Source organism: Symphalangus syndactylus, chromosome 5 (assembly GCF_028878055.3).
Source record: "Symphalangus syndactylus isolate Jambi chromosome 5, NHGRI_mSymSyn1-v2.1_pri, whole genome shotgun sequence".
NCBI lineage: Eukaryota > Metazoa > Chordata > Mammalia > Primates > Hylobatidae > Symphalangus > Symphalangus syndactylus.
Genome location: NC_072427.2, coordinates 115,500,669 through 115,523,792, shown reverse-complemented (window position 1 = coordinate 115,523,792; position 23,124 = coordinate 115,500,669). Strand labels below are relative to the sequence as shown.

General features: G+C 36.2%; 1 protein-coding gene across 18 annotated transcripts in view; it reads left to right on the top strand.

Moving 5' to 3' along the window:
- Nucleotides 1-23,124, top strand: part of TCF12 (transcription factor 12) — a 382,270-nt gene that overhangs the window by 290,352 nt on the left and 68,794 nt on the right. For 3 of the 18 annotated variants that reach the window (XM_055279270.2, XM_055279268.2, XM_055279267.2), the window contains exon 1: nucleotides 19,334-19,495. The exons of the other annotated variants lie outside the window; for them this stretch is intronic. In XM_055279270.2, the coding sequence (XP_055135245.2) occupies nucleotides 19,485-19,495 (11 nt within the window). In that variant the 5' untranslated portion in view covers nucleotides 19,334-19,484. Of the gene's footprint in view, nucleotides 1-19,333; nucleotides 19,496-23,124 lie in introns of those variants that run through there. 18 annotated transcript variants of the gene reach the window in all.

Sequence of the window (23,124 nt, the reverse complement as noted above, 5' to 3'; positions counted from 1 at the left end):
TAAATAACCAAAAAAGAATAGTGAGCATAGTTTTCTTCCTCCTGATGAAGAAGTGATGTTTTTAAAGCACATGAGATTCTCCACTTGCTTTTCTAGACAGATTTAAAGATTGGGAAAGGTGGACTTTTGTAGCAGCAACAGTAGAATAATGCTGTATTCAAACATATACAAACACCATAATTGTCTTCCAGGACCTCACTATCTTATATGAGAAACAAGCATTCAGGGAATTAATTATATTGCAGTGAAGCAAGTAAGGGTGCGTACCAAGTGCTCTGGTGACATAGGGTAGATAGAACTAACCCTACTATAGTGGCTTCAGGAAGAGTTAACATTTAAGTTGTGTCTGGAAAGATGCATAGCAGCTCATCTGTTAGAGAAGGAGAGAATGGACTAGACAGGTAAAAGGCCTGGAGGTGTGAAAAAATAAACACGTGTTGAGGTCACATCTACAAGTACAGTATTACTAGATTGTATACAAGTTGCAACCTTTGTAATTTTCCTGTAGCAAACCCACTCTTCTACTCCAGAGGTAGATTGAGTGGGGGAACACATAAAATCAGTACAGATATGAGAAGAGATAAGTTGTCATAGCAGTCTATCCTGGATAAACACCTCAACTCTTCTGGCCCGGAGATAATGGAAGGCATTTATAATTGTTAAAGTTTTATCTGGGAGTTTCCAAAGGCATGGGTGGTACTTTGGCTTTGCAGGGTGTTTTCCTTCCCTTTTAGGGTTCTTAAACGTCCCCTCCCATTCTCTAACTGCCAACTCTTGTCTTTGTTCTTTGCATGTACATCAGCTGTTTTTCATCTATATCAGATCTTTACTAAGATACAAAGTTCAAGGGAATTTTGAATCTCTGGGTGGGGATTTGGGGCAGGGTTTTTTCCTGGTAATTTGTGGGGGGGAGAAAAGGAAACATTTGTAATATATTTGTTAGCATCCTTTACAGCCTCAGTGTCACTGTGTTGTTAGTGGTGCAAGACTTCATGTGTGAGGAACTTTGTTAACCATTACCCGTATCCTAATCTTCAACCTTTTGCCAAACAACTCTATAGCTAATATTCCCTACTTACAAATAAGAAAATTAAGACTCAAAGACATAAATTAACTTGCCAAAAATCACACATAGGGCCAAGATTACAACCTAACTTAATATCAAACACCATTTTCTTTTTGAGTGTTAAAATCTGATTCTTTAATACCTTGGTTTATTCAGAAAATATCTTGCTTAGTATATTAAATTAAAACTTAAATTTATTTTGTCAATTATGTTTTTACTGATCAAATTTACTTTTATTTGGCTTTGTTGTTTAAGGACCTACAGTAGTAGAAAACCACAGACTTCCCAATTAAGCATATAATGGATTTTATTTATCTGCCCTCAGCTTTTTGTTTTTTATTTGAGACAGAGTCTTGCTCTGTCACCCAGGCTGGAGTGCAGTGGCACGATCTCAGCTCACTGCAAGCTCCACCTCCCAGGTTCATGCCATTCTCCTGCCTCAGCCTCCCGAGTAGCTGGGACTACAGGCGCCCGCTACCACACCCGGCTAATTTTTCGTATTTTTAGTAGAGATGGGGTTTCACCGCTATAGCCAGGATGGTCGTGATCTCCCGACCTCGTGATCCACCTACCTCAGCCTCCCAAAGTGCTGGGATTACAGGTGTCAGCCACCACACCCAGCCTGCCCTTTTCAGTTTTTATTTTATAACCTTGGAGAAGTTGCTGTTGAGTTCTCGGAACCTCCAGTTTCTATTTGTAAAAGGGGATGATAATGCCTATCTCAGATGTTATTGTGAGAGTATTATTTACCTACTATAAGTGTGGTGTATCCTAGATACTCAGTAAATGTTCCTTCATTATTATAGCTAGTTCATACCACTACAGCCTGAAATTTAAAGAAGTTTAGCATTTCATTTTTACCAAATGAAGAGCAAACAAAAAAAGTTTGAAGATATATAAAAAAGGATAAGTATTATAGTGAAATAAAAAGTTTTCACGTTACCTCCACCTGTGTATATAATGTATGTGCCTGGCACCTAATGACTGCATGGTAAATTGTAGCAGCTCCTGTTGTTGTTTAGAAAGCATTCACTTGCAGAAAAACAATCTACAAAAGGAAGGAAAACTTGTTGAATCAAATCCGGCTGCCCCTAGAATTCATTCTAATTATTTTTGTTTTCTGAACTCTCAGGAGCTGACGCTTTTTTTTTCCTTTTTTAAATCACTGGTTGAACATCTTTATGGCCCTCTGAAGTATTTCTCAGATGCAGAAAAGTTTGTTTGCGCTTTATTCTTTATTTCTTAATTAGTGTTAGTATTTCCAAACATAGATCATTTTCTTTTATATGCTGCAGTAGATAATAGAATTCTGAAGAAGCAAGATATATCAGAACAAGTCTTTCCAAAATGTAAGTAAATACCTAGAGAGATCTGAAATGCCTTCCTAGACCCAAATACCTAAAGTTGTATTCTTGTTCTATAGCGGTTGAAAATACCTTTCTCATATCAAATATTAACTCTGCATCAAAATGACGTCTTACAAGTTTTGAATATAACTTGTTTGCAGTCCCATATATAGCCTGATGACATGATTATTTGTTTCTTAATCAAGTGTCATACTAAAGTGTGTATGTATATATTCCCACAAAAGCTGTTATTATAATTTCTTGGTTAAACTCTCAAAGTGTAATTTACCCCATCAAGAAAAATATTTTGTCGGGGCACGGTGGCTGTAGTCCCAAGGCAGGAGGATCACTTGAGCTCAAGAGTTCAAGACCAGCCTGAGCAACCTAGTGAGACCCTGTCACTGCAAAAAAATTAGCCAGATGTGATTGGCACCCCCTGTGGTTCTATCTACTTTGGAGGCTAAAGTGGGAGGATCACTTGAGCCCACCGTGTTCACTCCACGGCACTCCAGCCTGGGTGACAGAGGAAGAGTCTGCCTCCAAATAAAAATTTGCTAACTCTTCTCCACCACTATAAGGAACTTTATTGTTTCTGACATGAATCAAAACAGCTTAGACTCTACTTTTTCTTGGTTTGATGCAAACAGGTACAAAGTTCAGTGGCCCTTGAATTAGTCATTGACTATAATTTAGAAAGTGATGAGGCCAGGCATAGTGGCTCACATAATCCCAGCACTTTGTGAGGCCAAGGTAGGAGTATCCCCTGAATCCAGGAGTTTGAGACCAGCCTAGGCCACATAGTGAGACCTTGTCTACACACACACACACACACACACACACACACATATTTAAAAAAACTGTCCAGATATGGTTCATGTGCCTGTAGTCTCACCTACTTGAGAGGCTAAGGCAGGAGTATCTCTTGACACTCCTGAAAGAGTTCAAGGCTGCAGTGAGCTGTGATTTCACCACTGCACTCCAGCCTGGGTGACAGAGCCAAGACTCTGTCTCAAAAAAAAAAAAAAAAGAAAAAGAAAAAAGGTAAGAAAGTGGTGCCTTTCTTTCTCCTAAAATTTTTATGGAATTTCATTTTGTTTGGAATGGCTCTTTTTAAAAAAATGTGAATTTTTAGTCATTTGTTACCGTAAATTTGAAAATGTAGGGATACCTTTTGAGACAATTGGAAATATCCTGAGGTATTCCCAAACCATAAAGACTACTAGACCATGTCTAATAATCTAGCATGCTGCTATACATACTAAGTAGAATAAGAATATTCAAAAGAAAAAAAATACTAAATACTGAGGGTGTCTAAACTGAAGATTTTTTTTTTAATAGGAAAGAGATGACAAATAGAACTTTCTGGGGTGGGTGGAAATGAATAATTATAAAACTATGATTTAAGAGCTTGCTAGCCATCTGAACCAGTAAGAAAAAGGTCAAGAGTTAGAACTATAGAGAAACTGATAGCTCCAATTTATCCATGAAAATAGTAAGATGAGCAGCAAGAAAAATACTCTGTGAGTAGAGTCCTATGGAAGTCACTAGGAAGCCAAGATAACAGAGTGTGTTTATAGGCAATTATCCGGCCCAGCCAGGCGCAGTGGCTCTCACCTATAATCCCAAAACTTTGGGAGGTGAAGGCTGGCAGATCACTTGAGCCCAAGAGTTCGAGATCTGCCTAGCCAACATAATGGAACCCCGCCCCTATAAAGAAATACAAAAATTAGCTGGCATGGTGTTGTGTGCCTGTAGTCCCAGCTACTCTGAGAGAGCATTGCTTGAACCCTAGAGGTTGAGATTGCAGTGAGCCAGGATCACGCCACTGCACTCCAGCCTGGGTGACAGACTGAGACCCTGTCTTAAAAAAAATAAAAATAAAAATAAACAATTATCTAAGGCCCTTAAGACTAGCAAGAAATCTACTGATTCTGGAATAAATAGGATTTACATAAAGTACCAGCTTTTGCTGAACTTCATGAGTAAACCCTCCAGATCTTGAACATGAGTTAGAATAGGTATTTGCTTAGTTCCTTGGGCAAACAGCATAGAGAACACACAACAACTGTATGTACTTAACAGTTTCTTATTTCGGGCTGTTAGATAAGGTATCTCTATTTGAAGGCTACTGTGATACAAAATTTCCAAAGTGACTTATTCACTCTGACCTTATAGGTCAGACTAGCAGAAAAATCTTTACTGTATGTAAAGTACATAAATGGATTATCCTATAATCCATTCCAAACTTATATTCAGTTTAGTCATTAAGTGAAAGATTTTTTTCATACATTAATAAGTAGCCACTGCTTATGCTGACAGTAACCACTGTTAAGAACAGTGTCAGAATTAATAGCCTTTAATGTGTGGTTCTAAGATGTTGATTTTTGTGAGAAGTCAGTAATGTCTTTGATGTAATTTCAAACCAAAAAGCAGAAGGAAAAGTAACCAGTCAGTGAGTCCTGTGGATCCAATTGTATTGATCTGGCTGTATACAGTGATACTTGTTATTATTTTCTGACTTCTCTATTCCTTTTAAAAGAAGAACATGGCTACATTTCATTTACAGGTAGCTTTTAAGGTTTATTGAACTCTTCGGCTGCTGGTAAGATCTTTGAGACTTCACAAACCAGATGTAGGATAAAGCCCAGTATGTGTGCGTGTTTGTAACTCATATGGTTTTTAAAGGATATATGGTTGAATTATGTAAATGCCTTAGAGTTTAAGGCCACTCTCAGGGTGTTCAGCATTAGTAAAACCATTACATTTTTTTTGTTTTAATTTTCACCTAATATGATTAAGGATTTTTTTTTTCAAGTATGAAAAAGAAGGATTAGATTAAGAAATTCACGTTTTTATCACCAGGGATGCTTGGAGCTCTTGATTTCTTTCCAAGTTAGGAAAGACATTTACATTCTAAGTAATTTGCTTACATGAAATTTAATTTCACTAATGCTCCCTTTGTAATGATTTTGTTTGAAAAGTTATTTGTTGCACTTATATCTTATTTCAAGGACTGTAATGTGTGCTGTATAGCTACATTTGTAGTTAAAGTTCTAAGCATTTTAAAAATATTGCTAGTCCCAGGATGGTTTCTAATTACTCTCGTTTATATTCATTGAATAGATTTCAAAGACATTTTAAAGTACTGACCATTCAAAGATTTTGTCTTTTTATTATCTATAATAGTTTAATACCTAATCCAGTATCTGTAATGTGCCAATATTTTGTCAGTTTTCAAAAATAATTGGTTCTAGAAGTTATGTTTTATGCCGAATTTGCTTAGAACCAACTTGTATCTTGGCCTGAATTTCTACTCTTCCTCAATGCACTAGACCAGGGGTCAGCAAACTTTCTATAAAGGTGTATGTAGTAGATATATTTGGTTTTGTGGGCCAGTTGTCTCTGATGCAGCTACTAAACTTTGCTGTTGTAGCACAAGAGCAGCCACAAATGATATATAATACATGGGCATAGCTATATTCCAATAAAACTTTATTTATGAAAATAGAAGTTTGCCAACCTGCACTAGATTTAAAGAAAAGGTAAATGTAGTTCCAGTGAAAAACAGACCTAAAGAGTTCAAAATAAAATTAAATACTTCTTAGGCTTGTTCCTTGGTTTTATTAAGATCCACTACCTTGTATTCTTTTTTTTTTTTTTTTTCTGAGACAGTCTCACTCTGTTGCCCAGGCTGGAGTGCAGTGGCACGATCTCAGCTCACTGCATCCTCCACCTCCCGGGTTCAAGTGATTTTCCTGCCTCAGCCTTCCGAGTACAGGTGTGCACCACCATGCCCGGCTAATTTTTGTATTTTTAGTAGAGAAGGGGTTTCACTATGTTGGCCAGGCTGGTCTCAAACTTCTGACCTAGTGATCTGCCTGCCTCGGCCTCCCAAAGTACTGGGATTACAGGCATAAACCATCACGCCTGGACTCATTACCTTGTATTCTTTAGTGCCTTAAGACCCTGGGCATTGGGCCAGAGTTTATTGTATTGACAGACACTTTCCAGGACCATTATTTGCCTTACTCGAAAATGTTCCTAGCTAGAATAATGGTAATGCCTCAATTTATAAGTGGGTGCTACAGTGTCATAACTTTTCTAGGGTTTAAGTGTCATGTTAGGTAATAATAATGCAGGACATCAAAAGCAGCCCATGTATAGAAGTATTAATAAATGCTTATTTGAAACAATTAGATTTAAATTCAAATAGTTTGTATTTAAATGATTTGACTTTTATAAGCAGTCCTACTAAAATTTTTAACTTAAACTTAGATATATTTGTGCCAATCACAATTTTTTTTTTCCTGTTCCAACTTTCTGATAGAACCTAAAGCTGGGCCATAGTGCCCAGCAGTTTGGGAGGCCAAGATGGGAGGAGTGTTTGAGCCTAGAAGTTCAAGACCAGCCTAGGCAACATGGCAAGACCCTGTCTCTACAGAAAAAAACAAAAAGTAAAGGAAAAAAAAAATTTGGTCTTGGTGGTGTGTGCCTGTAGTACTAGGTACTCAGGAGGCTAAGGTTGGAAGGATGGCTTAAGCCTGGGAGGTTCAGGCTGTACTAAGCTGTGATCACGCCACTACACTCCAAGCTGGGTGACAGAACAAGACCCTGTCCCCAAGAAAACAAAAAAACAGAAGAACCTAAAGTTAAAGATAGTTACTGGCAGCTTGGGAATCGGTTCCAACCCAAGTATGACTGTGAAACCGATTCTTTTCAATCATGTGCCATGTTTCTGGTCTAAACATAAAATCTTCATACGAAAATTAAGAATATCTTCCATCCCTAGAAAATTCATATCTTCAACGTTAATCCCTATGAATCTAAGTAAATTTTATATGGTTCTTAAATAGTTCCCTTTTTTGCTTTTATGAGGCTAGTATTAATAATAAATAATAAATAGGCCCAGCACGGTGGCTTACGCCTGTAGTAATCCCAGTATTTTGGGAGGCCAAGGCAGGCAGATCACTTAAGGTCAGGAGTTCGAGGCCAGCCTAACCAACATGGTGAAACCCCATCTCTACTAAAAATACAAAAGTTAGCCAGGCATGGTGGGGCATGCCTGTAATCCAAGCTACTTGGGAAGCTGAGGCAGGAGAAACACTTGAACCCAGGAGGTGGAGGTTGCAGTGAGCCAAGATAAAGATCGCACCATTGCACTCCAGCCTGGGCAACAAAAGTAAAACTACGTCTCAAAAAAAAAACCAACAAAAATAATAAGAACTAAGAAAACTTCAAGTTTTCTGACTTGAGCTTGACAATTTTTTAAACTGTCAAACTCATCATTATTTGAAATCATGATTTTCAGTATCTTCTCCAGTAATACAAAAGATATTTTAAAATTTCAAAAATCGGTAACTTAAATGAGAATTAGAAAACTTATTTGCTACTAGTATGGGCTCCATCTAGTAGACTCCCAGTGAGGAGAATATGAATCCCTTCTGTCAAAATCGACAAATATATACTAAGTCCTTATTGTGAATGAAGAACTATTTTAGACTTTAGAGATTTAAATATGAATAAAATATGGACCCTGACTTCAAGATTCTTTTTGTTTGTTTGTTTTTTAAGACAGAGTATTGCTTAGTCGCCCAGGCTGGAGTACAGTGGTGCATTCTCGGCTCACTGCAACCTCCACCTCCTGGATTCAAGCAGATCTCTGCCTCAGCCTCCCGAGTAGCTGGGATTGCAGGCGTCTGCCACCACACCTGGCTAATTTTTTTGTATTTCTAGTAGAGATGGGGTTTCACCATCTTGGCCAGGCTGGTCTTGAACTCCTGACCTCGTGATCCACCCGCCTCAGCCTCCCAAAGTGCTGGGATTACAGTCGTGAGCCACCACACCTGGCTAAGATTCTTATAGTCAAAAGATAACCTTGTTCTTTGGACAAAAATAACATTTTTTTTTTTTTTTTTTTTTTGAGACAGAGTCTCACTCTGTCACCCAGGCTGGAGTGCAGTGGCATAATCTTGGCTCACTGCAACCTCCACCTCCTGGGCTTAAGTGATCCTCGCACCTCAGCCTACCGAGTAGCTGGAACTACAGGCAGGTGCCACCACAACTGGCTAATTTTTGTATTTTTTGTAGAAACAGGGTTTCGCCTTGTTGCCCAGGCAGGTCTCGAACTCCTGGACTCAAGCAATCCACCCACCTTGGCCTCCCAAAATGCTGGGATTACATGCGTGAGCCACTGCACCCAGCCTGGAAAGAAAGAACTTAAAAAAAAATTTTTTTTTTCTTTTGAAACAGGGATTCAGTCTGTGGCCCAGGCTGGAGTACAGTGGTGCCATCATAGCTCACTGTGCCTCAAACTCCTGGGCTCAAGCAGAGAGGCAATCCTCCCACCTCAGCCTCCTGAGTAACTGGGACTACAGGCACATGCCACTACACCCAGCTACATTTTCTATTTTTTGTAGAAAAGAGGTTTTGCTGTGTTGCCAGGGTTGGTCTCAAACTCCTGGCCTCAAGTGATCCTCCCATCTTGGCCTCCCAAAGTGCTGGGATTACAGGCATGAGTCACTGTGGCCAGCCTAAAATGTTTTTTGTTGCATAATTGTTGTTCTCCAGGCACATGATGTAGTATTTAGGAAATGCTTTTTGAATTAAAGGGATAAAAATAAGGACTACAAGGCCGTTATTTTATGTATCTATAATAGGAAACATCACCTGTTAATGACTTCCTGCTCTAAGCTGTACTTTTTAACTTAATTCTCTGATTGTTCAAACCTTCAATATGTTAACTGGCCTTCTTTGTGTAAGAAACTGAATTATATGTCCGATTTCTCCCTTCAATTATGCAGTTAATTCCTAGTTACCAAAATAGGAGTATTTTACCAAAACAAAAAGCAGGAAAATTACAGGTAATTCAGCCATCAGCATTAATTCTACATTGTTTTAGGATGACCTAATTAAAAATATAGGGCCATGGTCCTCACGTGAAAGTATGGAAAACAACAATACAGGAATTATTTTTCTAAAGGAAATAAATTATGGTTTCATTGACATAAATTTGAGACAGAGGACAGTCTTACATAATACTTCTCTTACTAGAATTCTCTTCAAGAATTTAACCATTTGTGGTCACCTGTGTTGCTATCATCTTTGTCTAAACCACCTTTACCTCTTTCTTAAATTATGGCAACAGCCTTACAACTGGTCTCCCAGTTTTATTTTGTTTTTCTTTTTATTTTTAAACACAGGAACATCCTTTTAAAATCTAGGTCAGATCATATACTCCTCTGCTTAAAATCCTCCAGTAGCTTCCCTTATTGTAAAACCACATCTTTAAAATGGTTTACAAGACACCTGCCACCTCTCAGACTTCGTCTTCTACCCCTCTGCCCCTCTCTTACTTCACTCTAACCATACTCTCCTTTTTACTGCTTCTTAAAGGTGTCAAGCACACTCCTACCTCCGGGCCTTTGCATTTGCAGTTCTCTTTCATGGAACACACTTTCCCTAGTATCCAAATGGCTAGTTTTCTCTTTGATCTCGTATCACTCTGTCAATGAAGAGCTTTTGTGACCATCCTATATAAAAGGGCGGCATACCCCAGTACCTCCTCACTCTTTTCCTGATGTATTTTTTTCTACAGTACTTCATACAATCTGATATGGCCTAATTCGTTTATTCTTTATCTGTATTATCAGGAGCAACATAATAAAGCAAGGATTTTATTTATGTTGTTTATTGCACCTGCAGCACAGAGGTGCATAACAGATACTTATTAACTATTTGTTGAATAAATGAACAAAGGCAAATGATTAGCAATACAGCCATAGCTCTTCTTTCTAGACCATGCTTCGGCTGACTCAGAGAAGGTATAAGCTACATACTAGATAATCTCAATTATCTTCAGGAGAAAGATAACTACGTAACTGTATGTTTTAACTCACTGTATTATAAAACATATAACATGCTTAAACTTTGTAAACATTTTTCAGGGAGGAAAAGAGAGAGCTCCAGTTTTTCATCAGAAAAGTAAAAGTCTTTTCAGCAGCAAAGAACACTGTGGTTATTTCTATTTACATGGACAGTGTGCCCCTTGGTTAGATAGGAATTATTGGGTAGGAGTTAGATTATTAGATGGGAATTAGATTAGAGCTCGGAAGTCATGCATTTGTTTTCCGATGTGAGGTCTTAGCATTAAAAGATTGTGTTCTTATATTCATATAATCTTTATTCCCATTTTAACAACAGTAATATAGTTTGAACCTTTTTTATGTAACAACCATTTCAGTCTGAAATCACCAGTGTTATGGCAAGGAAGTGTCCTCAAGATCGCGCACCTATACAGTTACTGTAGTGTTGCCACCCGTTTTTCATCCTTTACTCCCTTGCTTTATCCTGTAAACTTTCCAACCTACATATTCATTACAGCCACATTTGTGTATAATAGTCCTGTTTACTGCTCTACTAAATTCTCCAGCCAAAAGGAGCAAAGAAACGAGTCATAGATGGGCACTGCATCTTCATTACAGAATAGTGCAGGAGCCTCAGCCCACTTACTTAAGATGAGCTCCCATACTGACTCCTTAACTCTGTGTTGCTTGCTAAAATTATAACAAAGCCATCCCTGGAGGAAATTATGTATTATTTGAAGGGCATAACCATAAATGTTTTGTTTTCCAGGTGATGCTATATTAAACATAAAATATCTGACTTGTAGATTAACTTGCACATTATTAAGAAACCAAAATTGTTATTGAGTAAATTAAACAATGACAAAGTTATGTAAGAGTTGTTATCTATCGGTATGATGTCACTGCTTTTCTTTATTTTGTTTTACTATTTTGTTCAAGATAAAGTTGATAGGGCCGGGAGCAGGGAGCAGTGGCCCATGCTTCTAATCCCAGCACTTTGGGAGGCAGAGGTCGGAGGATTGCTTGAGCCCAAGAGTTCAAGACCAGGCTGGGCAACAAAGTGAGACCTTGTGTCAATTATACTTTAAAAATAAAAATAAAAAAGAAAGATGATGGTTTTAAATGAACATATTACTAGGCAATGGAGTTATATATAACTAGCCGTTTAGATAATTCATTTGCTGGCATGAATGTTATTAGAATACAAAGCTTTTGGACTCTTGTCTTAGAACTGAGAAGTTGTAATTATGTTTTCAGATTCCTTTTTTGGTTCAGCCTTTCATTTCATGTGAGGCTTTAGACTTTTAATTATGCCTCTTGCAGGTATGATTATACAAATACAATTTAAGGCTGGGCATGGTGGCCCATGCCTGTAATCTCAGCACTTTGGGAGGCCGAGGCTGGCATATCACTTGAGGCCAGGAGTTCAAGACCAACCTGGCCAACATGGTGAAACCCTGTCTCTACTAAAAATACAAAACTTAGCAGGGTGTGGTAGCACACGCCTGTAATCCCAGCTACTCTGGAGGCTGAGGCATGAGAATGGCTTGAGCCCGGGAGGTGGAGGTTGCAGTGAGCCAAGATTGCACCAGTGCACTCCAGCCTAGGCAACAAAGCAGGACTTTGAGACACACACACACACACACACACACAATTTAAGATTGGTGTGGACACCTGGTATCATCTATCCCAGTGGATCACAGCTTGAATCTTGAATACAACAAGATTCAAAATATATCAGAAAAACCTAACAAATTCTGTGTATTCTATAGTTTACCGAAATAAAATGGTAACTAAACATCAGGTTTCTTTCACTGGAATTATTTCAGCTCAGTATGGCAATGCTTCATTTACCTTTTAATCTGAAGTTCTGAACTGCAGTTACATGGCTTTGAGTTTTCTTTTTTGCTTTTGTTCATTTGTTGTTGTTGTTGTTGTTGTTTTTCTAGAGACAGTCTCTCTCTGTCACCCTCGCTAGAGTACAGTGGCACAATCATAGCTCACTGCAGGCATGAACTCCTGGGCTGAAGCGATCCTCCCACCTCAGTCTCCTAGGTAGCTGGGATTACAGGTGCACACCACCCAGCGAATTTTTTAACTTTTTGTAGAGACAGGGTCTTGCCATGTTGCCCAGGCTGGTCTCAAGCTCCTGGGCTCAACGGATCTTCCCACCTTGGCCTCCCAAAGTGGTAGGATTACAGGCATGAGCCACCATACCCTGCTTTGATTTTTCTTTTTAAGAGAGAAAAACATTTATCATAATGGAATTTTAAAAAAAGAGTCTGAGAGACAAAAATCTTTCAAAATAGGAATTCAGAGTTTTGGTGTGGAGTACATAATAAAATTTTTTTTAGTGGTGAAATGGCTAGGAAGTCTTTGGCCTAATTTAATGCCTGCATTTTACAGAAATGGAAAATTAGGCTCAGGGAGAGTCAATGACCTACCCTAAGCTCTCTTGCCTCCTGAGAGGCAGAGCTGAAACCTGGATCCCTGTCTCCTGACTCCCAGTTTAGTGCTCTTTCGCGTTACATGATATAACTCCACAGTGTTCTGGGCCCTAAGTAGCCCATCTTATATTACACAGAATACTAATGAATGATAGGGAGAATACTTCTGCCCTACTGCATACACATGTGCTACAGCTGCATAGAACAAGTAGCTTAACAAATTTCTTCCAAGTTTTGTATCTGTTTCCCGGTGTCTGTTTAGGGACACTTGTCATTGTTAGGAATAGTGAAGCATAACCAAATACTGGTCAAACACTGCTTGTTTTGCATTGTTCTTTGTTGAAAATGTATGACTGACACCATTGCCCATCTTTTTCCCTGTTGATTTCACTCTTCCTAGATGTGTTTTCAAAGTGAAGTATTTTTTGGCTTTTGTTGAGAATGGTCACCAGAATTTAGTAATAAGAAACCATTCTTAACAGATAGGTCTTTTCATAAATTCAAGATCTGTATGATTTCTTCCAGTGAATATAGCAAAAATTAACTTTGCTTTTTTACTTTATTATCACAAATGTGAGGCAGGATGTTTTGGTAGACTCAATATTTATTTAGAGGTAAGAAGTATTTAAAAATTACTACCACTAGGAAGAATTTTTACTGAAACAAAAATATAGATTGAGGACCAAAAAATAACTTGATGTATAAGTTACTTACAGCTTTGGATTGCAGATTCTTGAAATGGTTCTGGGCTAAGATGCAGATGTTACTTCTGGTCTTTTAAAAAATAAATTTAAAATGGAATAGAATATCTTGGTGCTGTTCCATTTCTCATAAATTGAAAGGATCTGACGTCTTCCAGTTCAGAGGAAAAAAGAAAAATCGCACAGGCCAAAAGAAGAAACAAAAAAACGGGTGGCACTTTCTTTAAGAGACAGCTAATTTGACCCAAGACATCATGTTCACAAAAATTATTTAGCTTTACAGATGATTTTAAATGATAGCTTTGTTTGCCTACAGTTTTGTTTTGTTGTTAAGATTGCCTAACGAGTCAATAGTGCAAAGCCTTGTGTCAGTCTTGAAAGCTCTTCAGAAGTGCTGGTTTCTTAAGGAATTTAAAAACCTGGGGGGCATCCTCATCTTTTTTTTAATGTGTGCATACACACACCATTAGGCAGTCCTGTGATTATAGAGCCATCTGCAGGAAAATTATCAAGTTGCAACATAGTTAATGATTCTCTTACTGTGTTACTTCAAGTGGTAAATGAGAAGTGACAAACTGCAATTCACGTAGGGAAGGAAAGGGGAAAGAAAGGGACAGCCAAGAGATTCAGGGGCACGGGGGCCCCCCGTCTTTAATTTTTCAAAGAAAACTGCTTTGTCATTGTGAGTTTGTGATCAAAAGAAACATGCAATTTGCTTCAGATTTTACATATTCTCAGTAATTATATAGTTGTCTCATTTGAAGGGTTATCTAATGATTGCCTTTTAGAAGCTTTGTATGATCTGTCAGTTCTGTTCATGTCGATGTCGGAGGGATACAATTTATTCACCTCAGAAAGAGATTGATTTGCTTTCTTCTCCAGGAGGTATGGCTGTTTTTACATATCCTCATTATAGTCATATGGTTGTCAAAAGGCAATTAATTGTTCTTTTGCCTAAAAAATGCAGTTTACAGTGGTGATTGTTTCCATTGGCTATATAGGTAGGTGTTTTCTATTTTGTTAATCATTAAGCATTTCTAAAACTCAATTTAGACTTGAGATATTTGTAAAGAAACAGTATGACATCTGATATCCTGTATCTGAGACAGACGCTATTTTATGAATTTTAGCATGTGTCTTTACACTGTGTTGAGAAATGTATATTTATATGTGTTGATATCCAAATAAATTGTTTACCAGTACTCAGACTAATCTTTAATATCTACTGGTTATTGGTTTGGTTAAGATTTTGGTAATCACAATTAAGGCTTAATTGGAACAGATTTTTCATGGAGTGCCACTTGAGTAAAGATCACAAAAATCAAGTCTTTGATTTTTAAGATTTTCATACAGTGGAAAGATAATAATTGGAAGCCTTTTTACTGATAGACTGGGTATCAGCAAGATGGGAGTGATTGTTGAATTAAAAGGTGCACTATTGATTTTAGATCAATAACACTATTAACTTTAAATAATATGCATTGAATGCTATTGGATTGGTTTGAAAATGATGCATTATTTCACTGGAGTTTTATATTCTTGATTTCTTTCTTGCAGAAGTAAATTTTCTAAAATGTGAGGATATTAGAAAAACCAGAAGAACAACTTTCTGAACATATTTGCAAAGTAGCATATACTACCGGAGAAGTCTGCAATATAATGTTCAGATAGAAAACCTGGAATTTTGATGTCTGACTTAATTAGCAAGGCTAACTAAAATACTGCACATTTGAGAGGCAGCATTCACTCACATGTCATCTCTTTACAAGGTAGATGAGGAAGAAGAGGCATTGGGGAAGGTTCTTTTGCTTTGAATTGGTTCGCTTACAGATTCTCTCACTATCCTCTTAAATCTGTCCTCACTCCTACCTCCCTTGCAGCCAATAATTTATTATTTACTGAGTTCATCCTTTAGGAAAATATAGAGTTCATTCGTGGAGTTATTCACATGTCAGCTTTTAAGTTTGGCTTCATTTATTACTCTGAAAGTCTGTTTTCCAAGATTTGATTCACTTAGAAATAATGTTGAAACTTTTCATGAGGAATATTATGAGTGGGTTTTAGGTTTACTTTTCCAGCCAGATTTTCTAGCTTTTGGGACAGTGGAATGTTGCCTGTTTGTTTTAGAAGAATATACAGTAAGATTAACCACTAACTGGCCTATGTTAACTAATTCAAGATACATAATTCACTTCAATTAAACATTTTCTTTCAAAAACTATTTAGAATTTTATGTTACCTTTAGAAACATTCTTGCTTACGGATCATTTAAAAATAGCTATAACTGTTATAGTGATCCAAATATCAGGATAAAAATGAGCTATTAAAGTAGATAAAAAATACTGCGTGGAAAACTAAGAAATTTTATATAGCTCTCCAAGGAAGATCTGTTTCCCAATCAATAGAAAAGTAAGATGGAAGAGGGAAATTTCGCATGGAAGCCTGGAATTTAAACTGAAGTTTCCAGAGAGCTCTTACTTGGTAGACTTTCTGAAAACATCTTTTCCTGTATCGTCAGTGAAGAAGTAACTTGTCTAGGCAAAGCACATTATGGCTTTTTCTTGCCTAGTTTAGGTCTGTGCTTAATGACTACTGGAATAGCAGCAAACATAACATCCTGATAACATTTGGGAGGAAAAGGCATATTTGAAAATTGGTGAAATGTAATAATCTTTAAACCAGGAATCATCAGTTTGCTAATGAAAAGTGTATGGCTCCAAGTTATGTATTTTTTCAGGGTCCTCTGGCATTTTCATTAATCATTTTTGCTATTGTGTACAATGATTCCTATCTTGCTGTAAAACTTGGTGATTTTTTTATATTGTTGAACTAGGTGACATGAATATTGAGTCAGATCACATAATCTTAGAGTAACACATAAGTGATTATGTAGAGCTGTGGGTGGAAACAATTCTGGATAAAAAGTGCACTACAGTTCAGAGCTCCTGTGCAGGCAGCCTGTCTGAAATCAGGTTTAAAAATTGGCCCTGTCTCCAGCTGACTCGTTTTGTCAGACTGAGTCACAGGATTAACCCTTGACATGTTCCTTTAAAAAAAAAAAAAAGCAAAGATTAAACAACTGCATTTACTAAAGCAGCACTTGATCCATCTATATGCATTTTTTTCCTGTAATATGATTCTCCTTAGCACAAGAAATTGTGCTACAGCTGTTGCATAGATTAAATTAATTTAAAAAAAATTGGGAGCAGAGAAAAAAATATTTTATTGTACAAGATAATTTATAATGGCAATCAAGCAATGGCCATCTACATCAAACAGTTTTAGTTTTTTGGGGGGAAAGGCAGACTTCAAGAAAAATGCTGTTTTGGAGCAACAAATTTAAAAGACTTTTCCACAGCCCACAAGTAGAACATAGGGGCATTTTATGTAGATTGCCACCAGTTTTGTTGATGATTTACTGTTTTTGAAAAATGAGATTTTAATATCATATAATTATAGATACAGGCATAGAGTTTTGTTGTTGTTGTTTTTTTAAGTTTTTATATCTACGCTCAATTTAGGCAGTAGTATATACCAAGTGACTATGGTTTGTATTGGCGGGGGAGGTCTTACCTACACGTGTACGAGTTTTATATTTACGTTTTTTAGGGGAATAATGAAAAGTAGAAGCAAAAGCTTTTAATTAGTTACTCAACTCTCTTTAGAAATTATGTTTCACATTCAGGTTTCATGTTTAACACTAAATCTTACCTAGGTGTTTAATAAACTGATTAGGTTTGTGCAAAAGTAACTGTGTTTTTTTCCATTAAAGAAGTTTGATTATACTATTTGGCTTTTACAATGAATTTCTTTTTTATCTGAATGTATGTTTATTCTCTTCAGATTATCATATAATTGTCTCTAAAATAAAGAACTGATGTTAAAATATTAAAATTTTCATTGTCCTTTAGGTTTCATTGTCTTCAAGGTTGCTTAGTTGGGTTTACATTATGATGTTTGTTTTATCAAACAACATAGTAAGTACCCTCTCTGTTTTCTGCCAGGCATCAGAGAAATGGGCTTAACTGTCATAGGTGGATGTTTTTTAACCAATATAAAAAAAGTTTTCTCAGATTGAAGCGATGATTATAAAAATGTTGAAGTATTGTCAGTGCTTTGTGGCTCCCCTCTTCTCCCTATTCCTCCTCAATTTCTGTTGAAAAGTAAGTTATTTTTAATAATTAATAGAAAAAGAAAATTTTGATTCGATTTTGTTTGATTTTCCTTTTTTTGTTGTTTTGAGAGTAGCCGATCTGTCAGTAGAGAAAGACTGTGTATGGAAGACTAAAATTTACTTGAATGGTTTTAAGGCGTGCTATTGTTAATTGTAAATCAAAGCTTTTTACACAGTTCTCCAAGGATTGAAATGGGTCTTTGTGGTCTCTCAGGAGGGAGGAAGTTACAAACCACTCCGCAGACTGGCATTTTAATAGTCTGCTGTACAGCGATGTTCTTTTGCAGCTGCTGCTTAGCCTTTTCTGTATCTGGAGAGTGTGGGGAGGTTTTATTGTTGTTCCAGTACTATCAGCTTTTAAAACATTGTGAAGTTAGTTGCCCTTATTGTCTGATTTAGTTTTGTTACTATAATTTGATCAATATGTTAATAAAAATGAGGTTGGGGAGATAGGGGGTCCCTTATAGTATATTCCTAGAATATTTCATAGAGGATTTCTGCTTCAGGAAAGGTACCTTTATAAAAAGTGATGTGCCCCCTTTTGCAGCTTGTGAGCTCTCCTCTGGTTAATACAATCCCGTTAGAACCTACAAGGCACAGAGAGAAGGATAGTACAAAGAAGTTTTGATGAAGGGAAATGACACAAAAAGGGAAAGTTGCTATTCTGTTTTTCCAGGTTGTAATTACAGCAAAATATTGATTGGAAAACATTTAAATAGCAAAACGTGTCTGTGTGAGAGACACATGTTTTTGTAGACAACTTTTAAAACCTCTTGACTTCAAAGTATGAGTTAGAAATGTCTGTAAGACATTTATTCCCACACTTCTTATTTTTCCTATCTGAGAAATGTGAGCATTAGCATAAAAATATGAATATACAAAGTATTAAGAACAATAAAGTTAGAGGGAAGACTTATAGGCAACTGTTTAGTTTATTCTCTCATACTTTATATGAAAGATGTGTGAATTTTTTTTTAAGAACAATCCTATTGCAGGACATTATAAACTTTTAATTGCTGTTGTGTATGAAGAATTCAAGGAGCTTTATAACTGCAAATCTGTACTATTAAATGTTTCCATTTTAAAAACAGGTAATTTATTTTCAAGATAATCTATCTGATTTTTGGACTAAGCTTTTTAATAAAACGTGTTCAATTTTCCTCAACATAATTTTTGTAACTTAAAGTATGGTTTGTTCTAGCTAGTTAAGAGGTATTTGCATGATGGTCTGCTTTCTCCAGGAAGTGATTTTATACAGGATTTAACTGTCTAGATCCTTCTTGTTACACATGATTCAGTGTTTCCGATTCCTGATTACTTGATCATGTGTTTATCAAAGTTGAAGCAACTTTAGACCATGCCAGATGGTAACGCTGGAGGTGTAGCAAGCTAGTTTTCTCTGCCACAAGTGCTCTAATTTAATTAAAACTAAAAACAGATTAGCAGAAAATCTGTCAGTATGCCTTCCTTTGTGTGTGTATATATGTATATATGAGACAAATCTAATAATTCCTTGGGTTATTTTTATTCAGGACATATTTATTTAGCACTTACAAGTGACTTGCATTTTTTTAATACCTCAAATTTTGTCTTATTGGTATCCTCCACCAATGCAAGGACTTGATGGAAATTGAAAGAGGTTACTTACAGCATAAACTCTCCCTCTGTGCTCTGTGAGTTGGTTCAGTCCTATTTTGCATGAGTTCCTTTTGAGTAGATCCATGTGTGGATGCATAGTACTGAAGACTTACTCCCTTTGCTTGTGTGGATATATGTCTTGGAGAGAAGCTGTGTGCATTAGCTACAAATAGTAACATTTTCAAAATCAACATGTATTGTGCTTATCCTGTCCCTGGAATGGGCAGCAATTCCTTGATGTATTACTACAATGGGAAAACGGTAAGCCTTTTTCTTTGTTCATATAGCTTCTAACTCACTTGTTTAATGGAAAGTAGTATACATTAATTGCTTTTTACTAAAATCTGTGAGGTTTTGTTTTATCCTCTTCTGCAATATATTAGATTGTAGATTTCTTTTTTTTTTTTTTTTTTTTTTTTTGAGACAGAGTCTTGCCCTGTCACCCAGGATGGAGTGCAGTGGCACGATCTCAGTTCACTGCAACCTTTGCCTCCTGGGTTCAAGCGATTCTCCCGCCTCAGTATCCCGAATAGCTGGGATTACAGGCACCCGCCACCATGCCCAGCTAATTTTTGTATTTTTAGTAGAGACGCGGTTTTATCATGTTGTCCATGAGGTCTCGAACTCCTGACCTCAGGTGATCCACCCGCCTCGGCCTTCCAAAGTGCTGGAATTACAGGCATAAGCCACCGCGCCCAGCCTAGATTGTAAATTTCTTTAGAAGTAGTGTCAGTAAAGTCCTGTCTGCTACATAGCTACTCAATAGTTGTTGGCTTTTGTTTTATTTTTAAGATAGTGTAGAAAATAAACTTGAGTTTCTGAGTTGTTATTAGCCTGATATCTTTACTAGCAATGAGCTTGAAAGTACATTTGTTTTTATGTTTTCGTATATTGTAAACAAATCATTATGTAAAATATGTATATACACACATATGTATTGAGAATTATTTGATGCTTTGCGGATTGAAGGAAAAGATGAAAGTCATCTAGGATATTCATAAAAATAACAAGTATGAAGCTCTGGTAATGATTAGGGAAGCAGTCAGCTAGTAAGGGCCGTATTTCCTGTTTAGAGTTTCAGGTCCAGAGCCTGACTTTTCTGGGATACCATCTGTTTCCAATCAAACTAGATTTTGACCTTGCGTGGATTCATGAAATAAATCACTATTTTTTAAAAGAATGCATTTATACATTTTCCAAAGAATGCACTGTACTTCTGGTTGATTTATAGCAAGCACATGACTAGGTGTTTTAAAATAATACTTTTTTGTTTTGCTAAACAAGTGTTCTATTCTTTAAATTAATTACCTAATGTTAATAATTTACTGGGTTTCTACAAAAAAACTATAAGCCAGAGGATTTTATATATTCTTAAAAAAAGAGTCAACTTGGAAGGTTTCAATAGGAGCTATCTTTGTAAGATACTTGATAAATATTATTAAAAGGTACACTAATGAATAACAGTGTTGGTTTATGTCAGAAACTCAGTGTTTTTCCTTCTAAATCTTTCAAAAATAATTTTACCCTCAGGTGTCTCATGAAAAAATGCATATATGGGCTTAGTGAAGGGGGAGGGGGGAGCATTTTTATTGTTAATGTTTTAAGTTATAGAGAATATTCAATTACATTTTACTAAAATAGGCTTAAAATTAGATATTGTTGTCTCTTCCCTTTTTTTCACTTGGAAATGTTTTAAAGTAGCCTGTGGCTACAACTAGGGTACTAAGAACTAATAAAAGCACTTTTACATTCCCTGATTGCTTTAGTAAGGGCTCTTTGGACTGGGCCAGTGTTTGGTTGTGAACTTTTGGATAAGCTTTCAAAAAACATGATAAGCAAGTCAAAATATCTTTAAACTCAGTAAAAAGTGTATGTTCAAGCTGCCCATATAAGCAGAGCTTTGGATAATATAAGAAGTAGATTTAGACAGATGACTGAAATTATTTAATCTCTATATAATTTTCTTGCCAGCTGTCTTTCAAATGTGAAAATAATTTTCTTTTGTGTCTGATTTTAAGTAAAACAGTCTGAAGATGGTATGTGGGTATGTGTGTGGGGTGTGTGTGTGTGTGTGTGTGTGTACATGTATAAGTTCAGTAAAATTAATTATGTAGGACCCTGAACCAGACTAACTCAAAGTGAGTTTAGATTTTATTCTTTGGAAAGCACAGGTTACTGTATTATATTTCTCTTTGTTCTGCATTGGGAGGGGGTTAGGGGGAGCTTTGATAGTGGTATTTCCAGGCTTATGGTAGATGGCATAGCTGGTATGGTAGAGAGCCTGGAAAAATTGATAGTCTGTGCCTAATATAGGTCAAAGGTGACTTTTATGCTCTGGAAAAATATATAAATAAAGAGATGATATGTTGGCTTAGTCCTCCAAATCATAAGACCCTAGACTTGTATGTATTTTATTTTTACCCACCTCTAGTTTTTAAAATTATTCTCTAGTAATTATTAGAAATCATTAGCAACATTATTATTTTGTGATGACTTCAGTTTTCTTCAATAAGAAAATCGTGGTATGTAATTACATTGTCTCAAGATTATGTAAATGTATTATTTTAGTGTATATTGGGAAATGTCTGCTTGTCAATGCCTTAAAGTAAAAACTAGCACTTTCATTAACATTTCTAGACTCTTAAGTGAAATATATGTCTTCACTTAAGTTATAGAAGTTTAATATACTTCTTGTCGTGAATAGGTTAAATTTAAACTCTTTAATCTCATTTTATAGATTTATTTTAAAATGATAGAACAAAATAATATTTTGAAATGCTAATAATAAGTTCACATTGATTCATTTTTAACATCCCATTTCAGGTTTTATGAGAGAGTGACAAACCCTAAGTGGTCTTGCTCTTAAACGGAAAGCTTCCTTTCCCTTTTTTCCAGTATTTTTTTTTTAGTTTTCGAGTTGATTGCATATATTTAAGGGTATTTCAGATCTTTTAATAAAAGTGAACAAACTCTAGGAAAAGACCAAAGAACTTTTTTATATTTTATTACCTAAAATTGTATGGCCAGTATTTTATTGTTGGATATGTAACAGACTTGGGCATATAGATGTAGAAAAGAAAAGCCAAAAATGTTAATGCAGTTTTTCCTACTGCTTAAAAAGAGAAGGGGTTAATGTTTTGTATTATATGTAATTTTTGTGTAGCTGTATTCTGTATCATGTTGTAAGGTATTAATATGGGTTTATAGTGAGTATGAAAATTAAAACTGTTTTGCACTTTATACTGTTTTGAAATATAAAAAATAGGAGAGAACAGTGGGTTTCTGAGGTTCCTTCTTTATAAAGAACTCTTCCTGCATTCGGTTTTCTCATTGATTTGAATAAATTTTGTCCTTTACACAGTAAGTTAGAAAAAAGTCTTGAGAGCAAAGGAAAGAAAAGTTTTTGGGGGAAAATTTTTTTTTACTTTTAAGATTCTGGAGTGCCTTCCTCCATTTTTCTGAGCAGCCTCCATTTTTCTTAGTTTTGGACTAAAGATGCTACAGAGTATTCCAGGTACGAAAACTGCCACACAAACAGACATGATGGCCTTTTCATTGTATGAGGAAATTATTTTAATCTTCTGAGAAACAACACAGAAATCCAAGTTTTAAAATTCAAGCTAGACACACATTTTGAATATTAAGCTTCTTTGAATGGAATCTGGGAAAAAAGAGAAAGAAACTAACGTGATTGTAAGGGCTGTCCTGTGAGAGGAACTGTGCTGGGAACTTTGTTTATCTGATTTAATTTTCACAACCACTGTCAGTCAGCTGTTACTAGCTCATTTTATAAATAAGGAAAATGAGGTTCAACCTCACCTAGGTCAGAATTTGAACCCAGGTCTATCTGTCCCCCAAAAGCACATTTTCTCCTTTATATCATCCAAGGA